Source organism: Scyliorhinus canicula, chromosome 5 (genome assembly GCF_902713615.1).
Source record: "Scyliorhinus canicula chromosome 5, sScyCan1.1, whole genome shotgun sequence".
Lineage (NCBI taxonomy): Eukaryota > Metazoa > Chordata > Chondrichthyes > Carcharhiniformes > Scyliorhinidae > Scyliorhinus > Scyliorhinus canicula.
This window is the reverse complement of record NC_052150.1, coordinates 179,696,101-179,713,326: the sequence shown is the minus strand read 5'-3', so window position 1 is coordinate 179,713,326 and position 17,226 is coordinate 179,696,101. Positions and strand designations below refer to the sequence as shown.

Here is a 17,226-nt window from a genome sequence, read left to right as displayed (position 1 = left end):
ACAATTCCCAAAGCATACTTATTGAACCAGATGGATTCTGAGGAGGAAGACCAGAGTCTGACATGTGCTGATGTTCTGAGAAACAGCACCAAGAGGCACTTGATGTTTGATTCCAGAAAGCCTGTAAAAAAACTGTGTCAGTCTGAGAATTGTCTCCCACTTTGGTTCCACAGTAAATGTAGAAGCTTTCATCAAGGGAGGAAGGAACCTTAACACACAGAGATAATTATAGATCAGGGCAGTAAGGTTTTAAGAATCAATTCAAGGTTGAAGGTATTCCCCATTTACTTTAGAGATTAACATAAGAAAACAACATTATAGAAATTTCACAGAATCATTAATAGGCTTAAAAGACTCTGGTGTGTAAAGTTCTAGAAAATTTCACATCTTACCAATTTGTAGCTCTGGATTCTTTTCATACAGACACCAATCCACGCTGCAGTCACAGTGAGATTTCTCAAATAAATTGTCCAGAATTTCTCGCACAGTCTGCCTTTCATCAACCATCAGGGTTTTACTGCTGCTATCATTCATGAGGACCTTGACAACCAGCTGAAGGGTAAAACAGGGATTATGATGGAACACACTTCTGTGACCTGCCAATAGGCATTTAGGCATTGAAATACAACTAGGTACAATTCCCTACTATATAAAGGCTTAATCATAGACAAATCGTATAATTTACAGTGCAGAAGGAGGCCATTCGGCCCATCGAGTCTGCACCTGCTCTTGGAAAGAGCACCCTACCCAAGGTCAACACCTCCATCCTATCCCCATAACCCAGTAACCTCACCCAACACTAAGGGCAATTTTGGACACTAAGGGCAATTTATCATGGCCAATCCACCTAACCTGCACATCTTTGGACTGTGGGAGGAAACCGGAGCACCCGGAGGAAACCCAACATGGAGTCACCCTCAGAAGTATCGACCCTTTACCACTGATGAGGAATGCACAGATATCTGGCCCAACTCCCACCTATTTTCCAGGCCCATGCCTCCAGGCTAGCTACCACAGTGCTGAAATATCAGCCCAATGGCTTCTTTCATCCTAATATTTAATTGGAGTAAATTTCTGTCCATCCAATACTATTGTATGGCATATGGAAATGGCATATGGAAATGGCAGGTCGGCCACCTGTTCCAAGACTCCTTCCAGTGAAGCTTTAGAGGTAGTGACCAGGAAGTCTGCAAGAACAGTAGTTGCAGGTTAATTTAACCTTTGGCTTTTGTTCTTCCCTGTTTCTTGGGGAAGTGCCTCATTTCCTCCAGATGGTCTAAGTGAGATCAGGAACTGAAGAGTAACAAACCATTTCCTTGCCGCTCTGTGGTGGAGGGCACAGAACACCAAGATGCTGGCTGCAGCAAGTAAATAATTACTTTCTTCCTTAGGACAACTTTAATCGAGAAGTGGATAAAAATAAGTATGTAAGAAAACTGAATCAGTGCATCTTTCATTATTAACTCGTGACCACCATTTTCCACTCACTCATTAAAGTAATTGGGGAAATGAAAGTTTCAAGGACCGCTTGGCATTGAAAAATATGGAATTCTTCAGCTTGTGATAACAACGGAAGTTTAAATAATGAATCCAAATGGGCCTAATGCTGATGACAGGTAAGATGTATTGACAGAACGCAATGGCAGACTGGTGAAAGTGTGTGGGATTTCAGGACATCCCATATCTTCCCTTCTTAGTCTGACTCCCACCTAATCCTCCAAATCACCCACAAAGATGATCCAACTACCAGTGGAATTTTAACCCTCCCTAAAAAGGTGCATTTGGGTCAAGTGAGATGCTGAAACGTTAAAATCTGAATCCTGCCCCAATTCACCTTGAACTAAGTGGTATAATAATGAAGGAAAAACACTAAATTATCTCCAGAAATATTGGACATTAAATAAGATACTCTGAACGACAATGGAACCCCACCCTGTTTCCAGACAAAAGATGCTACAAAAGCATCCAGAGGCTAGTGTCATCTCCGGTGGAGACAATGGCAGATCATGGGAGATGAGTATCATTCCATCAAGAGAGTTCCTGGGCTAGGGCAGCACGGTGGCACAGTGGTTAGCATTGCTGCCTAAGGCGCTGACGACTCGGGTTCGAATCGCGGCCCTGGGTCACTGTCCGTGTGGAGTTTGCACATTCTCCCCGTATCTGCGTGGGTTTCGCCCCCACAACCCAAAGATGTGCAGGGTAGGTGGATTGGCCACTCTAAATTGCCCCTTAATTGGAAAAAATAATTGGGTACTCTAAATTTATTTAAAAAAAAGAGAGTTCCTGGGCTGAATTCTCCGCTCCACCGCGCCACATTTCCGTTCCACCCTGCCGGCGGGATGCCCCATTGGGAAACCCCTGAGCTGCTGGCAAAATGGAGCACCCCGCTGGCGGAGAATCCAGCCCCCTGTGTGTAATATCCAGACAGATTTGTGGATTTCACTTTCCAGGAATATACAAAGACAGGATAAGAGCCAGCTGAAAGGCTCTGTGTGACATTAATGCTGGAGATGTCAGAGGGTGTGTGACACAAACAGGGCCGGCTCAAGGCACCGGCAACTCAGGCTGTTGCCCGGGGCGCCATGTGCTTGGGGGCGCCAGAGACTCGGGTCCCGCGCATGCGCAGTTGGGCCGGTGCCAACCAGCGCATGCGCGGTGGCCGCCCGCCCCCAGGGCGGGCCCCCCGGCTCGGGCCGCCCCCCCCCGCTCCCCCCCCCGCCCCCTCGGGTCCGCCCCCCCTCGGGTCCGCCCCCCCGCCCCGCCCTCGGGTCCGCCCCCCCGCCCCGCCCTCGTGTCCGCCCGCCCCCCGCGTCCGCCCCCCCGCGTGTCCGCCCCCCGCCCCCCCCTCGGGTCTGCCCCTCCTCGGCCCCGCCCCCCCCTCGGGTCCGCCCCTCCTCGGCCCCGCCACCCCTCGGCCCCGCCCCCCCCCCCCCCAAGGGCGCCGAAGTTCAGCTTGCCCGGGGCGCCAGCAACCCTAGAGCCGGCGCTGGACACAAAGCAGAAAGTCAGCCAGTAGCAGCAGCCCTGCAAAGCTTTTGCTGTTATAAGAACATAAGAACATAAGAACATAAGAACTAGGAGCAGGAGTAGGCCATCTGGCCCCTCGAGCCTGCTCCGCCATTCAATGAGATCATGGCTGATCTTTTGTGGACTCAGCTCCACTTTCCGGCCCGAACACCATAACCCTTAATCCCTTTATTCTTCAAAAAACTATCTATCTTTACCTTAAAAACATGTAATGAAGGAGCCTCAACTGCTTCACTGGGCAAGGAATTCCATAGATTCACAACCCTTTGGGTGAAGAAGTTCCTCCTAAACTCAGTTCTAAATCTACTTCCCCTTATTTTGAGGCTATGCCCCCTAGTTCTGCTGTCACCCGCCAGTGGAAACAACCTGCCCGCATCTATCCTATCTATTCCCTTCATAATTTTAAATGTTTCTATAAGATCCCCCCTCATCCTTCTAAATTCCAACGAGTACAGTCCCAGTCTACTCAACCTCTCCTCATAATCCAACCCCTTCAGCTCTGGGATTAACCTAGTGAATCTCCTCTGCACACCCTCCAGCGCCAGTACGTCCTTTCTCAAGTAAGGAGACCAAAACTGAACACAATACTCCAGGTGTGGCCGCACTAACACCTTATACAATTGCAACATAACCTCCCTAGTCTTAAACTCCATCCCTCTAGCAATGAAGGACAAAATTCCATTTGCCTTCTTAATCACCTGTTGCACTTGTAAACCAACCTTCTGTGACTCATGCACTAGCACACCCAAGTCTCTCTGAACAGCGGCATGCTTTAATATTTTATCGTTTAAATAATAATCCCGTTTGCTGTTATTCCTACCAAAATGGATAACCTCACATTTGTCAACATTGTTATATCTCTATCTCGCTCACTCTGCTTGCTGAAGTAAGCCAATTTAGCAGAGACAGCAGCTGCAAAGAAAACATCTCTGCTTTTCTGTCAAACTGCAGAATATTGGGATTTCGAGACTGACTAGTCATCTGCTGAAGTCAGCGCTACTAGAATCTCAAATTGTATTTGCCACAGCGCTGAATCATTTAAGGGGCGGCACGGTAGCACAATGGTTAGCACTGTTGCTTCACAGCACCAGGGTCCCGATTCCCGGCTTGGGTCACTGTCTGTGAGGAGTCTGCACCTTCTCCCCGTGTCTGCGTGAGTTTCCTCCGGGCGCTACGGTTTCCTTCCACAGGTCCCGAAAGAAGTGCTTGTTAGGTGAATTGGACATTCTGAATTCTCTCTCTGTGCACCTGAACAGGCGACGGAGTGTGGTGACTAGGGGGTTTTCACAGTAACTTCATTGCAGTGATAATGTAAGCCTACTTGTGACACTAATAAAGATTATTATTATTACTCCTCACAAGGCAAGGACTACTTTGCATGCATTTTTTAAAAACTCACATTTGACTCAATTCTCACCACTAATCTGTTTGAATGTTTATTCATGTGTTTTATTAATTTCTTGCCTTTCGTAGTTTTTTTTTTAAGCAAACAATTTTATTGAGGTATTTTAGGCATATAGAAAAAGTGACATTGTACAGTACAAAAACAAGAAGTCAAGACACAAATTACAAAATAAACATAGTGCAAACCAAGGCTCTGTTCACGCATGGACCTGCCTTAATATCCCCCTACTCTACTCTACTCTACCCTACCCTTGCTCCCCCCCCCCCACGCCCCCCCCCCCCCCCCCCCCCATCCCCCGTCCCCTGCTGACACTTACTCCTCTGCGAAGAAGTCAGTAAATGGCTGCCACCTTCGGGCGAACCCTAGTAGCAAACCTCTCAAGGTGAACTTGACTTTCTTTAGGCCAAGAAAGCTTGCCATGTCCAATAGCCATACCTCAGCCCTCGGGGGCTTTGAGTCCCTCCATGCCTTCAGTATTCGTCGCCGGGCTACCAGGGAAGCAAAGGCCAGAACGTCGGTCTCTCTCTCTTCCTGGACTCCCGGGCCCTCCGAAACCCCAATGATTGCCACCTCCGGGCTCATTACCACCCCAGTTTTCAATACCCGGGACATGACATCTGCGAATCCCTGCCAATACCCCCTGAGTTTAGGGCACAACCAGAACATGAGTATATAGTTAGCTGGCCCTCTGGTGCATCTAGCACACTTGTCCTCCAGCCCGAAGAATCTACTCCTCCGGGCCACCGTCATGTGGGCCCGGTGCATGACCTTAAACTGGATTAGGCTGAGCCTGGCGCATGTTGTGGTCTTGTTTACTCTGCTCAGGGCTTCTGCCCAAATACCGTCCTCCAGCTCCCCCCGAGCTCCTCCTCCCACTTAAGCTTCAGGTCCTCGGTCTGCATATCCTCAGCTCCCATTTTGGAGGTAGCATTGTGGATAGCACAATGGCTTCACAGCTCCAGGGTCCCAGATTCAATTCCGGCTTGGGTCACTCTCTGTGCGGAGTCTGCACATCCTCCCAGTGTGTGCGTGGGTTTCCTCCGGGTGCTCCAGTTTCCTCCCACAGTCCAAAGATGTGCAGGTTAGGTGGATTGCCCATGATAAATTGCCCTTAGTGTCCAAAATTTGCCTTTAGTGTTGGGTGGGGTTACTGGGTTATGGGGATAGGGTGGAGGTGTTAACCTTGGGTAGGGTGCTCTTTGCAAGAGACGGTGCAGACTTGATGGGCTGAATGGCCTCCTTCTGCACTGTAAATTCTATATCTATTAATTCCTTGTAGACGTCTGAAACTCTACCCTCTCCCACCTCTCCCCTAGAAACTACCCTGTCCTGCCTCCCCTCCGGCGGGAGACGTGTGAAGGACGGCACCAGTCTGCGTACAAAATCCCTCACCTGCAAGTATCTAAATTCGTTCCCTCTCGCCAGCCCAAACTTCTCCTCCAGCGCCCTCAAGCTCGGAAAGCTCCCTTCCAGGAACAGATCCCCCATCCTCACAATCCCTGCCCTCCTCCACAGACGATACCCCCCATCCATGTTCCCCGGGGCAAATCGGTGGTTGCTGCAGATTGGGGTCCACACCGATGCTCTTACCTCCCCTACATGCCTCCTCCACTGGCCCCAGATCCGAAGAGCCGCCACCACTATCGGGCTGGTGGAGTACCGTGCCGGCGGAAGCGGCAGAGGCGCCATGACCAGGGCTGCCAAGCTAGTGCCCCTGCACGAAGCAGCCTCCATCCGCTCCCAAACCGACCCCGCACCCACCATCCATTTCCTTATCATCGCTATGTTGGCTGCCCGGTAATAGTTGCTGAAGTTCGGCAACTCTAGCCCCCCTTCTCCTCTGCTCCTTTCTAGCATCACCCTCTTCACCCGCGGGGACTTTTCGTAGTTAATAAACTTATTTGATCTTTAACTCAAAAAAGCCTGGTTAAATTAGTTCATTTTGAGATATAAATATTGGGACTGCGAAAAGGGATTTGCGAGGGCTACTTTTTAGATTAACTTGTTGCAGCCAGCAGAGCGAGTTGAATAAAGACAGGGAGAAAGTTCATCCCTCCGCACCTAGGGCATAACAAATTGGGGACATCCCAGCCGGACAGTAACATATTGAAAAAGTTCGCCTGGGTTAACAGATTTGGGGAAACTCACCTGGGGACCAGTCGTAACACCGCCCACTTCCAGTTTTAACAGGCACAGTGCAGAGGGGGCAGGAAGCCAACCTACTCCCAGGAGGCACATTTGCAATTTGATATATAGCAGCCCCCACACCCAAAGCAATTCAAATTTAAATTTGACCAGTCATGTTTCCTTGAGAAAGGTCTCAGAAAAAGGAGAGTAAGAACTGACGGATCCAGGAGGTGAGTCCGTTTCCCCAAGACCGAACATTGCCTGACTCTTCCATCTCCCTCCAACGACTCCTATGGGGCGGGATTCCCCAATAATGGGGCAATGTCCCCACGCTGGCGTGAAAACTGGCGCCAGCCACTCCGGCGTCAACGGCCCTCGAAAGTGAGGAATTCTCCACTTTCTAGGGGGCTAGGTTGATGCCAGAGTTGTTCCCGCAGCTCCAGCCGGCGCCAAAGGGCCGGCGCGAGTTCGCGCATGTGCAAAATGGCCGGCATATTTCCGCGCATGCGCGGGGGTTCCCTTCCCCGCGCCGGCCCTCGGGCAATATGATGGAGCCCTACAGGGGCCTGGGGCGGAGGAAAGAAGGCCCCTCTCGGAACCAGCCCGCCCGTCGATCGGTAAGCCCTGATCGCAGGCCAGGCCACAGTGGGAGCCCACCCCGGGTCGGATCCCCCCCCCCCAGGATGGCCCCCGCTCACTTACCTGCCAGGTCCCGCCGTGTGTGAGGTGAGTAATTCACGCCGGCGAGACTGGGAAAAACTTGTCGGCCACTTGGTCCATCGGGGCCCGGAGAATTGCCGGGGGGGGCCGCTGTCAATGCTGGAGAATAGGGAAGCCAGCGCCGGGACGGGATTCGCGCCTCCCCCCGGGGATTCTCCGACCTGCCGCAGAGTCGGAGAATCCCGGCCAAAAGTCTCCAACCTCCAACTCAAGATCATTTTCAATCTCCCAGAGGATACCGTCCCTTGGGATCCCTTTTCCCAACTTAATATATTTATGTTTCAAAAAGAGATAATTCAACCAGGCTTTTTTGCAGTCAATAAAAAATGTATTTATTAGGTAGGAAGTGCAAGGAAAATGAAGGCAAAAATGCACAAACCTTTCGAGCACATTCCTCACAGGAGACCATTCCTGCTGAGGTGATAACCTGCTCCCATTGTCTCCACAGGAAATGGTACTTGGTTTCTGTTGGGCTTTTGATTGACGTTTTCTGGAAACTGCCGGGGTTCTCTGAAATCCAGGCCAAGTGTTCATGCTGGCATCAAAACCGGCGCGAGTGACTCCAGCGTCAACGGGCCTCCAGACCCAGGCATTCACCCCTTCCTAGGGGGCTAATACGGTGCTGGAATGGTGTCCGCTGCTCCGGCGCTCGAAAGCTGGTGCGCCACGGCCGACGCGGATCTGTGCATGCGTACCATAGCCGGCATGGGTCCGCGCATGTGCCATATTGCCCATGTCCGGCGCGGAGACGGCAACCCACACGCATGTGTGGACCCGTGCCGGCCCCCGGGCAATATGGCGGAGCCCTACAGGGGCCCAGCACGGAAGAAGATAGGCCCCCCCCCCGGAATTAGCCCACCCGCCAAACAGTAGGCCGTGATCGCGGGCCTGGCCACCATGGAGGTGCCCCCCCCGGAGTCGGATCCCCCCCGACCCCCCCAACCAGGACGGCCCCCGCAGCCAGAACTCTGAGATCCCGCTGGGTAGGACTATACCTAACCTACGCCTGTGGGACTCGGCCGAAATCAGTGGGCACTTTGCCCACGCGGCGACCCCGCAATAATGTATCGGCTTGCTCAGCCTCTGATTTCTTGTTTAATCTGAATGCAATTTTGAATCTTAAACATCTCTTCCTCCATAGTGCTCAATTCTGTGTCTGATCTGGCCCTTCTATGTGCCCAAATGAGTCTGGCAAGGCGAATTTGGAATCCATAGCTGTCTTAAAGTCTTCGGAGGTCCACCTGGACATTTTTAAACTTCTGCTGCTGGAATAGAGTCGTTTGGGCATTCACTGATACCCACTAAAGTCGCTGATCCTCTTTATAGCCGTTCCTAAACGTTGCAGAATTTTAAACTAATCACTGGAAGTAACTAAGGCTATTTCATTTCTTTCCTCCCATTGGGGAATCATTTTGAGCAGTCAATTTAAAAAGAAATGCTGACACACGGTTGCCATTTGTCAGGGTGCCGACCTCGAAGCCTGGCTGTGGGATGTATCGAATCCCACACTTGTTAAAATGGAATTTCTCTCAGTGCTGCCTGCTTGCAGTGTCACTAATTTGAAGCTGTCTTTTTCACCTTTCCTGGATTATTGCCAGGTTCTTTAATTCTGCTGCTGGATCAGGATTTTTTTCATGGACCACTTATGTGCTATGGTAAGCTGACCAGTTGATTTCTTCTCTGTCTCTCAGCCTCCATGTCTTCTTTGCAGCTCTTTTGACGATTTTCAACTGTTTTCAGCTTTGACACCGTTTTCCAGGTCAGGCTGAGGAACAGTTGCCGAGTCATAGATATGTTTGAACAATAACTGGTTTATTGTATGAACATATCTATTTACAGATGTACCAGTCTATAGGTATTACCAGTTTAAGCCAAGAGCTTTCTCCTGCTAACCTCTTAGTCATGTGACTCTCTCTTACATTAGCACGTGGGCTGTGCAGTTTCTCCAGTCCCACATGTCAAGTCCTTCAGCACTGAACACCTTAATACCACACCAACCTTGGGAGTAGACATTGGACAGCACTATATATTTTTGATTATGGTGTAGATTTTCCACCTGTCACAACCATACCAATCGCAGTGGGCAACATGCAAATTTAGTGTAAAGGCAGTAGAAGCAATTTATAGATCCGTCCATGAATAATCTTCTGGAAATTCACTGGAAAAAATAGTTACATTTTTCTAAAGTCCGGACAGATAATGATTATTCTATTTATGGAGCCAGTTGTCTTTCTTTGTTGTCAGGTTCTTGTATCGCTGCCTTTGCGCCCACTAACTGGACCTTGCTCCTCTGCACCAGGCTGCGGATGAACAGAGATGAGTGCTGTTGATTTGACAATCGACACTTTTCCCAGGAGAATAGCCAAGGGTTTGGACAATCTTTCAGCAAAGCAGTACCCCTCATCTCTCTCCATCTGCAGAGTATGGAATGAACCTTTAGATCCTGGAAGCAAGCTGGATTTATTTTCTTGGGAAGTGGGCAGCACATATGCAAGGCAGCCATGCCATCCCTTGTTATCCTGAGCGCTTTAAGAGTCACTGATGTAAAGCGGACTCCTGTCGATGAGTCACTAAATTATCAAAACACAACTTCAAAACTTGGCGGGCTGCAATTTGATCTCATGACCTTGCTGTTGCAGGTCTAGTACTATAACCACTAGAATAGAATGTTTATAATGTACTGACCTTTTTAACCTTTGCCTCCTTTAGCTTCTCCAAAGCAAGTTTGATCTTGTCAGCTTTTGCCCGGGCCTCTTGTTCCTCCTGCAAAACAAAAAACCTTTATAAAAGTGAATTCATAAATGTTGGCATCAAGTAAACACTGAAACTTTTTTCTTCTTTCTCAAGTATACAATAGTTTGATTTTGCAATTTCTCGCTCACCATGACCACAATGCAATCAGAGTAGCTGCTTCCAATCCTCTTTGATAGAAACCATGACATTCATTTTAACCCCACATTCCCTTGACAGGTAAGAGAAGGTCACAGGAGGCATTAAAATATCTGGATTGGACAACCTGACCCTACATCCGTAACTTAATTTTAAAGTCTGTAAAAACAAATTTTCATACCGACTTCATTAATCAGTCCCCCCAGGACCTCGGAGCCCGCCCGCGCCACCTGGTCCCGCCGGTAAGGTAGGTGGTTTGATCCACGCCGGCAGGAGAGGCATGACACCGGCAGGACTTCAGCCCATCGCAAGCCGGAGGATCGCCGGGGGGAGGGGGGGGGGGGGGGGGGGCGCCGACCGGCGCTGCGCAATTCCCGCCCCCGCCGAATCTCTGGTGCCGGAGACTTCGGGGGATGGCGGGCGCGGGATTGACGCCGGCTCCCGGCAATTCTCCGACCCGGCGGAGGGTCGGAGAATCCCACACCTGAAGTTGGTCACATATACGGCTGTTTTTACCATAAATGATCATGCTGTACTGTGTGAACCATGATTTGCCTTCTGATTACTTTGGCTGGCTTCTACCCTCCCTGGCAAGTTTGGAATGATGATGTTCTGTCTTGTTCTGTGATGACGTCTCATTAGCAGTTCTTCTGATGGAACTTCATTTGTTGCAGGTAGAGTGCCAAGACAGCTAAGGAGGAATTGTGAGATTTTGATCTCCAAGGTTCGTCCTCACAGTTTCTTTCGGCCAGATTTGAAAGTTTGACGGTCTTTTGGCTAATCCATTTGATGCTTGGTAGTAAGGCGCAGTTCTAATATGTTTAATACTATTGAAAGAAATGAAGGTTTGGAACTTGGCACTTGTAAATGCAGTTCTATTGTCTGGTACCATTACTTCACGTAATCTGTGAGTTGAAAAGCATTGGCAAAATCTTTTAATGGTAGCATGAGATGTAGGTGACTTCACCTCAAAATGTCCCTCAGTTTAGAGTGCACCAATCATGAGCAAAAAACATGGTGCCCAGAAATGGACCAACATAATCTCTATGGGTCCATACCCATGGCCAGACAGACCATTCCCAAGGGTGCAGTAGGGCCGTAGCAGGCAACCTATGTTGCAGTTGGAACTGTTGACTAGCATTTGACTAGTTTCTTCATGTAAGCATCAATACTAGGCCACCACACACAACTCCTGCCAAGCATCTTCATCTTAGAGAGATGCCAGGGTGAGCGCTGTGTAATTCAGTTAGGAGCAGCTCTCTGCCTGTTACAGCAATGACTAATCTTGCTTCCCAGAGTGTGATGACATCCTGGCAACTCAATTCATTCTTGCGGGTAAAGAGTGGTTACATTTGCCTGAAATCTGGCTCATTTGCCCATCCTATAAGTATTTTGTCTCTCACCTTGAACAGAAATGGATCTCGATTGGTCCAGCTCATGATTTGATTTCATAGCCATAGTCCATCTCCTGGGTCAACATCACACCAACACTGTACGGAGAGGCATCGCAGGTCAATATTAGTTCTTAAGATGGGTCAAAGTGAAACTAACAGGTTTGAAGAATGCAGCTTTACTCTGCTGTGTCCATTGGGGAGCCTTCTAAGATAATGATGGTGCTTCTTCCGCACAATAATCAAGGGGGCTAATGCCATCGATAAGATTGGTTACAAAATGTCCATAGCAGTTTACCAGGCCCAAAAACAACTTGAATGAATTTAGCTGTGTTTGTGGGGCCAGGTACCTCCTCAAGGGCCTTCCACAGGGTGTAACCCTTGTGCATCTACACAGTGCCCCAGATAGGCCACTTCAGTGATTTAAAAGGTGCACTTCTCTTTACTGAACTTTAGTCTCCTGAAATCTCTTGAAAACCTCTCAAAGTTTGCAAAATTATTTGTCTCTGTTGATCCAGTTATAAGGACATCATCAAGGTAAATTACAACCCACGGTGGCCCCTGTGGCAGGCTCTCCGTTGTCCTTTGGAATATTGCACATTCCAGAGACACACCAAAAGGAAGGTGCGTGTACTGGAATAGGCCTTTATGTATACTTATCATGACATACCCTCGGGAAGCTTCATTTAATTAGAATTGCTGGTATGTGGGACTCATGTCCAGGTTTGTGTAAGATTGAGCTCCTGCTAGCTTTGCATACAGGTCTTCAATTCTCAGGATTGGATATTTATCCAGCTTGGCAGCCTGATTAACTGTTAGATTGTAATCGCCGCAAAGGTGGATAGTCTTGTCCAGTTTCAATACGAGGACTATAGGTGTTGCCCATTCTGAGAACTGAACTGGCTGGATAATGCCTAGTTCTTCCAACCTATTGAACTCAGTATCCACTTTCTCTCCTCAGGCATATGGTTTGGTAATTGGGGAGCTGCCTCTGTGTCCACATAGGTCTTAGTGAGTCGCCTTTGATTTTACTTAATTCATCACAGAAGATGGTCTTGCATTTTCTTAACAGTTCAGGCAGTCCCTCTTTCCACATTTGAAAACTCTTGTTCAACTTGGTTTCTTTAAGCCAATTGCAGCTGATAAGGCTTTGTCTTTCACATAGCACCATTATCACTGGGAGCTGGGGTGACTGTTGTCCATAGCTTACAGGTACCATTGTGGTGCCTTTGATTTCTATTGCTTCTCCCGTATAAGTCAACTTGGCAGAAGTGCTCTTCAAGTTCAATGGTTAGACTCCCTCTCTTAGCCACTGAAATGTATGCTCACCCATCACAGTAGTTAATGCATTTGTATTCACTCCCATCTTAAGAGGCTTCCCATTTACCCGGGGCACTAGTAATAGGGTCTATTACCAGCCTCTGCCCACCCCACCCCATCACCAGCCTTCCCCCCCAGCCCTCACCAACACCAGTCTCCCCTCAGCTCTCACTATTACCAGCCTCCCCCAGCCCTCCCCATCACCAGGGTCCCCCCAAGTCCCCACTTCGCCCTTCCCATCACCTGCCTCCCCCCAGTCCTCTTGACCATCAGCCTTTCCCGACAGGAAAACAGTTCATGGAATTGGGGATGGATTGGTTAATAGACAGCGTAGAAGAACAGAACATTTTCACGTTGACTTGCTGCAACTGGTAGAGTGCTGTGAAGGGTCACTACTGGTCACTAGAGGTCATGTTTTCACTTTTATTATTCTTTTCATTGTTAAACTATATGTCTCAAAAACTAATGGACATATTTCAACAAAACTATATGGCCCAAGGAACGAGTATGTTTTTGACAAAGATATGGGGCGGGATTCTCTAATCCTGAGGCTAAGTGTTGACGCTGCGATCCTGAGCCCTACGGGGGCCAGCACAGCACTGGAGCGACTCACTCAACTCCAGCTGCCGATACCGGCGTCAAACGGGCACCACGGGTCGCGCACACGCGCTGCGGTCGGCGCAAACTCGTGCATGCGCGCTAGCTTTCTTCTCCACGCCGGCCCCGACGCAACATGGCGGAGAGTTACAGTGGCCGGCGCGGAGTAAAAGGGGCCCCCACCAGGAGAAGCCGGCACGCCGATTGGTAGGCCCCGATCGTGGGCCAGGCCACTGTGGTGGGCCCCCCTCCCCCCCACCAGGCTGCCCCCCGCAGGATGGACGCCGAGGTCCCGCCGGGTAAGACTAAATGTGAACCAGTAGCAACGGGACTCGGGCTATCCCGGCGGCCACTCGTCCTATCCCGAGCGGAAAATCACCGGGGTGGGGGGGGGGGGGGACTGGGCAGAGCGGCCCCCGCCCGGCGCTGCGCCGACCACACCGGTGCCAATGGCGCTGATTCTCTGGTGATCGGCGCCCGGCCCAGTGATTGTTCGACCCAGCCCCGGGGTCAGAGAATCCTGCCCATGGATCTGGATCCTGGAATTTATTTAAGAATCTGTTAACACAGAGATAGGACAAATTGACATTTTTAATTAATGTTGTGGGTTGTTTTATTTAGAATGCTATTGATTGATTTATAATGCTGTGGACTGTCTCAGCTGCTGTGGCGGAATCTGTCACAGCTGTCAAAATGAGAGCAGAGTTTTCAGAGCAAGTTGCTGGATATGGATTGGCCTGAAACCTCCTGAGTGAGCTGAAACTCTTAATAAAAAGATTTATTTTTTATTTGATTGTTATTCATAGTTTTTCACCACCCTTTCAAACAGCGCATCGCTGATCATAACAACCTTAAACTTGTGGGGCGCGATTCTCCGCTCTCACGCCGGTTCGGAGAATAGCGGGCCGTGCAGATTTTCACGGCAACCAGTCGTGCTGGCTGACGAGAGCTTCGAGGAGGTGAGCGCACCGCTCAGCGCACAGCTCAGCGCACTGCTGGAGTCTGGCCACAACGGGGAAGCGCGGGGGGAAGTGGGGGAGACGGAGGGGGGAGTGGGAGAGACTGAGGGGGGAGTGGGGAGACTGAGGGGGGGAGTGTGGGAGACGGAGGGGGGGGGAGTGTGGGAGACGGAGGGGGGGAGTGTGGGAGACGGAGGGGGGAGTGGGGGAGACTGAGGGAGTAGTGGGGGAGACGGAGGGGGGAGTGGGGGAGACGGAGGGGGGAGTGGGGGAGACGGAGGGGGGAGTGGGGAGACGGATGGGGGGGAGTGGGAGTGGGGGGGGTGTTAGGTAGAGAGTGAGTGAGTGACTCGTCCAACCCCGGTTACAAAATGTCTGCCACCATGACATGGCGTGCCGGTCACGAGGACACGGCTGCTGGCCACTGACGCACTGGCGAAGAGGACGTAGTTAACTGCTCGTTGGATACAGAAAGTGACCGGGGTTAGGCTGCCGAGCAGGGTTAGGTCAGCAGCGCGACCAGGCCACCGGGACACACAGGTATCCCGTGGCAGGCGGCTGCCGAGGTGTTGACTAATCTCCGTCTAACATGTCACGTTTCTCTGCCCCCACCACCCTTCTGTAGGTTAGGACAATGTCTGCAAACAGAACGGCTATGTTCTGCGCAGTGGTTGGGGCCGCTGCACTGCATTTGGAGATGGAGCAGCATCCACACCCACAACCCGCAGTGGATGCAGGGCCAGCTGCAGCAGCAGAGGGAAGGGCCGAGGAGTTGCCAGTCATCGAGCAGCATGGGGGGGAGGAGGAGGAGGAGGGGGAGGAGGAGAGAGTGAGGATGCAGCCACGGCACCAGAGGCGACGACCAAGGCCGAGGGTGTACCATGTCCGGATCTCTTTCCCAACAATGACGGACATCACCTGCAGGAGGAGACTCCGGCTGAGTAGGGGGACGGTGACCGGTGACACATATCTGTCACCTCGTGTCGCACCTCGCCCCACGTGGAACGGGGGGGGGGGAGGACACGCGATCCCGGTTGCCATCAAGGTGACGGTCGCTCTTAACTTCTATGCGACCGGCTCCTTCCAGTCTCCGAGCGGGGATGTCTCCGGGATCTCCCAGTCATCGGTCCACGGGTGCATCCGGGATGTGACCGACGCCCTCTATGCCATCGCGGACCGCTACATCACCTTTCCCGAGGACCGAGCAACTCAAGACTCACGAGCTTGTGGATTTGCCAGCGTGGCCGGGATACCGATGGTGCAGGGGGCAATCGATTGTGTTCATGTCCCCATGCGCCCGCCTGCAGGAGACAGGGAGGTGTTCACAAACAGGAGGGGGACATACTCCATGAATATCCAGGTGGTATGCGACCCCCACATGACGTTCATGAACGTCTGTGCAAGGTTCCCAGGGAGTGTGCATGACTCCTACATACTGGTGCAGTTGTACATCCCTGCGATGTTTGAGGGACGTCCCCCCCGGCTGACGGGCTGGTTGGTAGGCGACAGGGGCTATCCGCTGAGGTCTTGGCTGATGACGCCTATACGGAGGCCTCAGACCAATGCGGAAACCCGATACAACGAGGCCCATGCAGCAACCAGAGGTGTGGTGGAGCGCTGCCTTGGCCTCCTGAAGATGAGATTCAGGTGCCTGGACCGCTCCGGAGGGGCCCTGCAGTACCAGGCCGAAAGGGTCGCTCGCATTGTAGTGGTCTGCTGTGCGCTGCACAACATCGCGATGCAGAGGGGAGATGACCTGCTGCAGGAGGCGGAGGGAGAAGCCAGTGGCAGTGGTGCCAGCACAGAGGAGGAGGAGAGGGAGGAGGAGGAGGAAGAGGCTGTCGGAGTGGTGGGCGCAGTACGCCGACACGACCCAGGTGCTGGTGATGTCCAGGAGGCGGCACGACGGACCCGGCGAGGACGGCGGGCACGCGACGCCTTGGTGGCAGCATGGTTCACGCGTCGCATGCGACGTCCCTGCTGAACACCAAACCACCACCTGCATCGCTAGTCGTGCAGAGGGTCAACACACAACTTCCACCACCACAACCCCCCCCCCCCCCCCACCCCCTCTTAGTGTACACTGCTCCACTTCAACATCACCCTTACCACTGGGTCCAGACGGTGTGGCACAACATTGATGGCTGTGTCAGCGGGTGTGATCAGTGCCATGTGGAATGATGACAGCCCGCTCTGCGATGAGCTGTGAGCTCAGAATCGTTAGAGAGTGTCTGGCCCATGGCAATAGCTGAACCATCCACCTTGGTGGCCGCTGAGTTCGTCACGGACACTCTATCACGTGCCCGCTTGGGCTAGCTGTGGGAGGGGGTGGGGGGAGGGGCAGGGACTGCTGCGAATCGCCACCTTCGACTTGTTTCTCCTTCGGCAAGCGTTTCCTGGGGCGACCCGGCCTTGATGGGCCAGGCTGCTCTGCGGGCGTCTTGGGTGATGTTGTGCCACCCTGCTCTGCCTGCTGCCCACCCGATGCACCAGGGATGGGACGGGGGGAGGCCGAGAATTCCGGGACGTCCCGTGATGGAGTTAATGGGACGGGCCCCGAAACCTCCTCCTCCCTCGGGGAGCCCGGTGGCCCCCGGGCCTCACCTTGGGACAGAGGTGCGAGCGGGGAGGTGCCCCGTCTGCAGAGTCTGGAAGACAGCCCTCATCCCGTCATTGTGTCCCTAGGTTTCTTGATGCATCGGCTGTGCGGGTGGGTTGAGAAACTCCAGGAACTCGGAAAACGTCTGGTAGCCAGCTGGATGCTGGGCCTGGCCTGCCCTCCGCCAGTCCG

At 51.7% G+C, this 17,226-nt stretch overlaps 1 protein-coding gene across 4 annotated transcripts in view; it reads right to left on the bottom strand.

The window, feature by feature from the left end:
- Positions 1-17,226, bottom strand: part of LOC119966455 (amyloid beta (A4) precursor protein-binding, family B, member 1 interacting protein) — a 192,281-nt gene that overhangs the window by 70,175 nt on the left and 104,880 nt on the right. For all 4 annotated transcript variants that reach the window (XM_038798158.1, XM_038798157.1, XM_038798161.1 and 1 more), the window contains exons 5-6: positions 9,965-10,042; positions 393-552 (exon numbers count right to left, since the gene is read on the bottom strand). In XM_038798158.1, the coding sequence (XP_038654086.1) occupies positions 393-552; positions 9,965-10,042 (238 nt within the window). The remainder of the gene's footprint in view (positions 1-392; positions 553-9,964; positions 10,043-17,226) is intronic.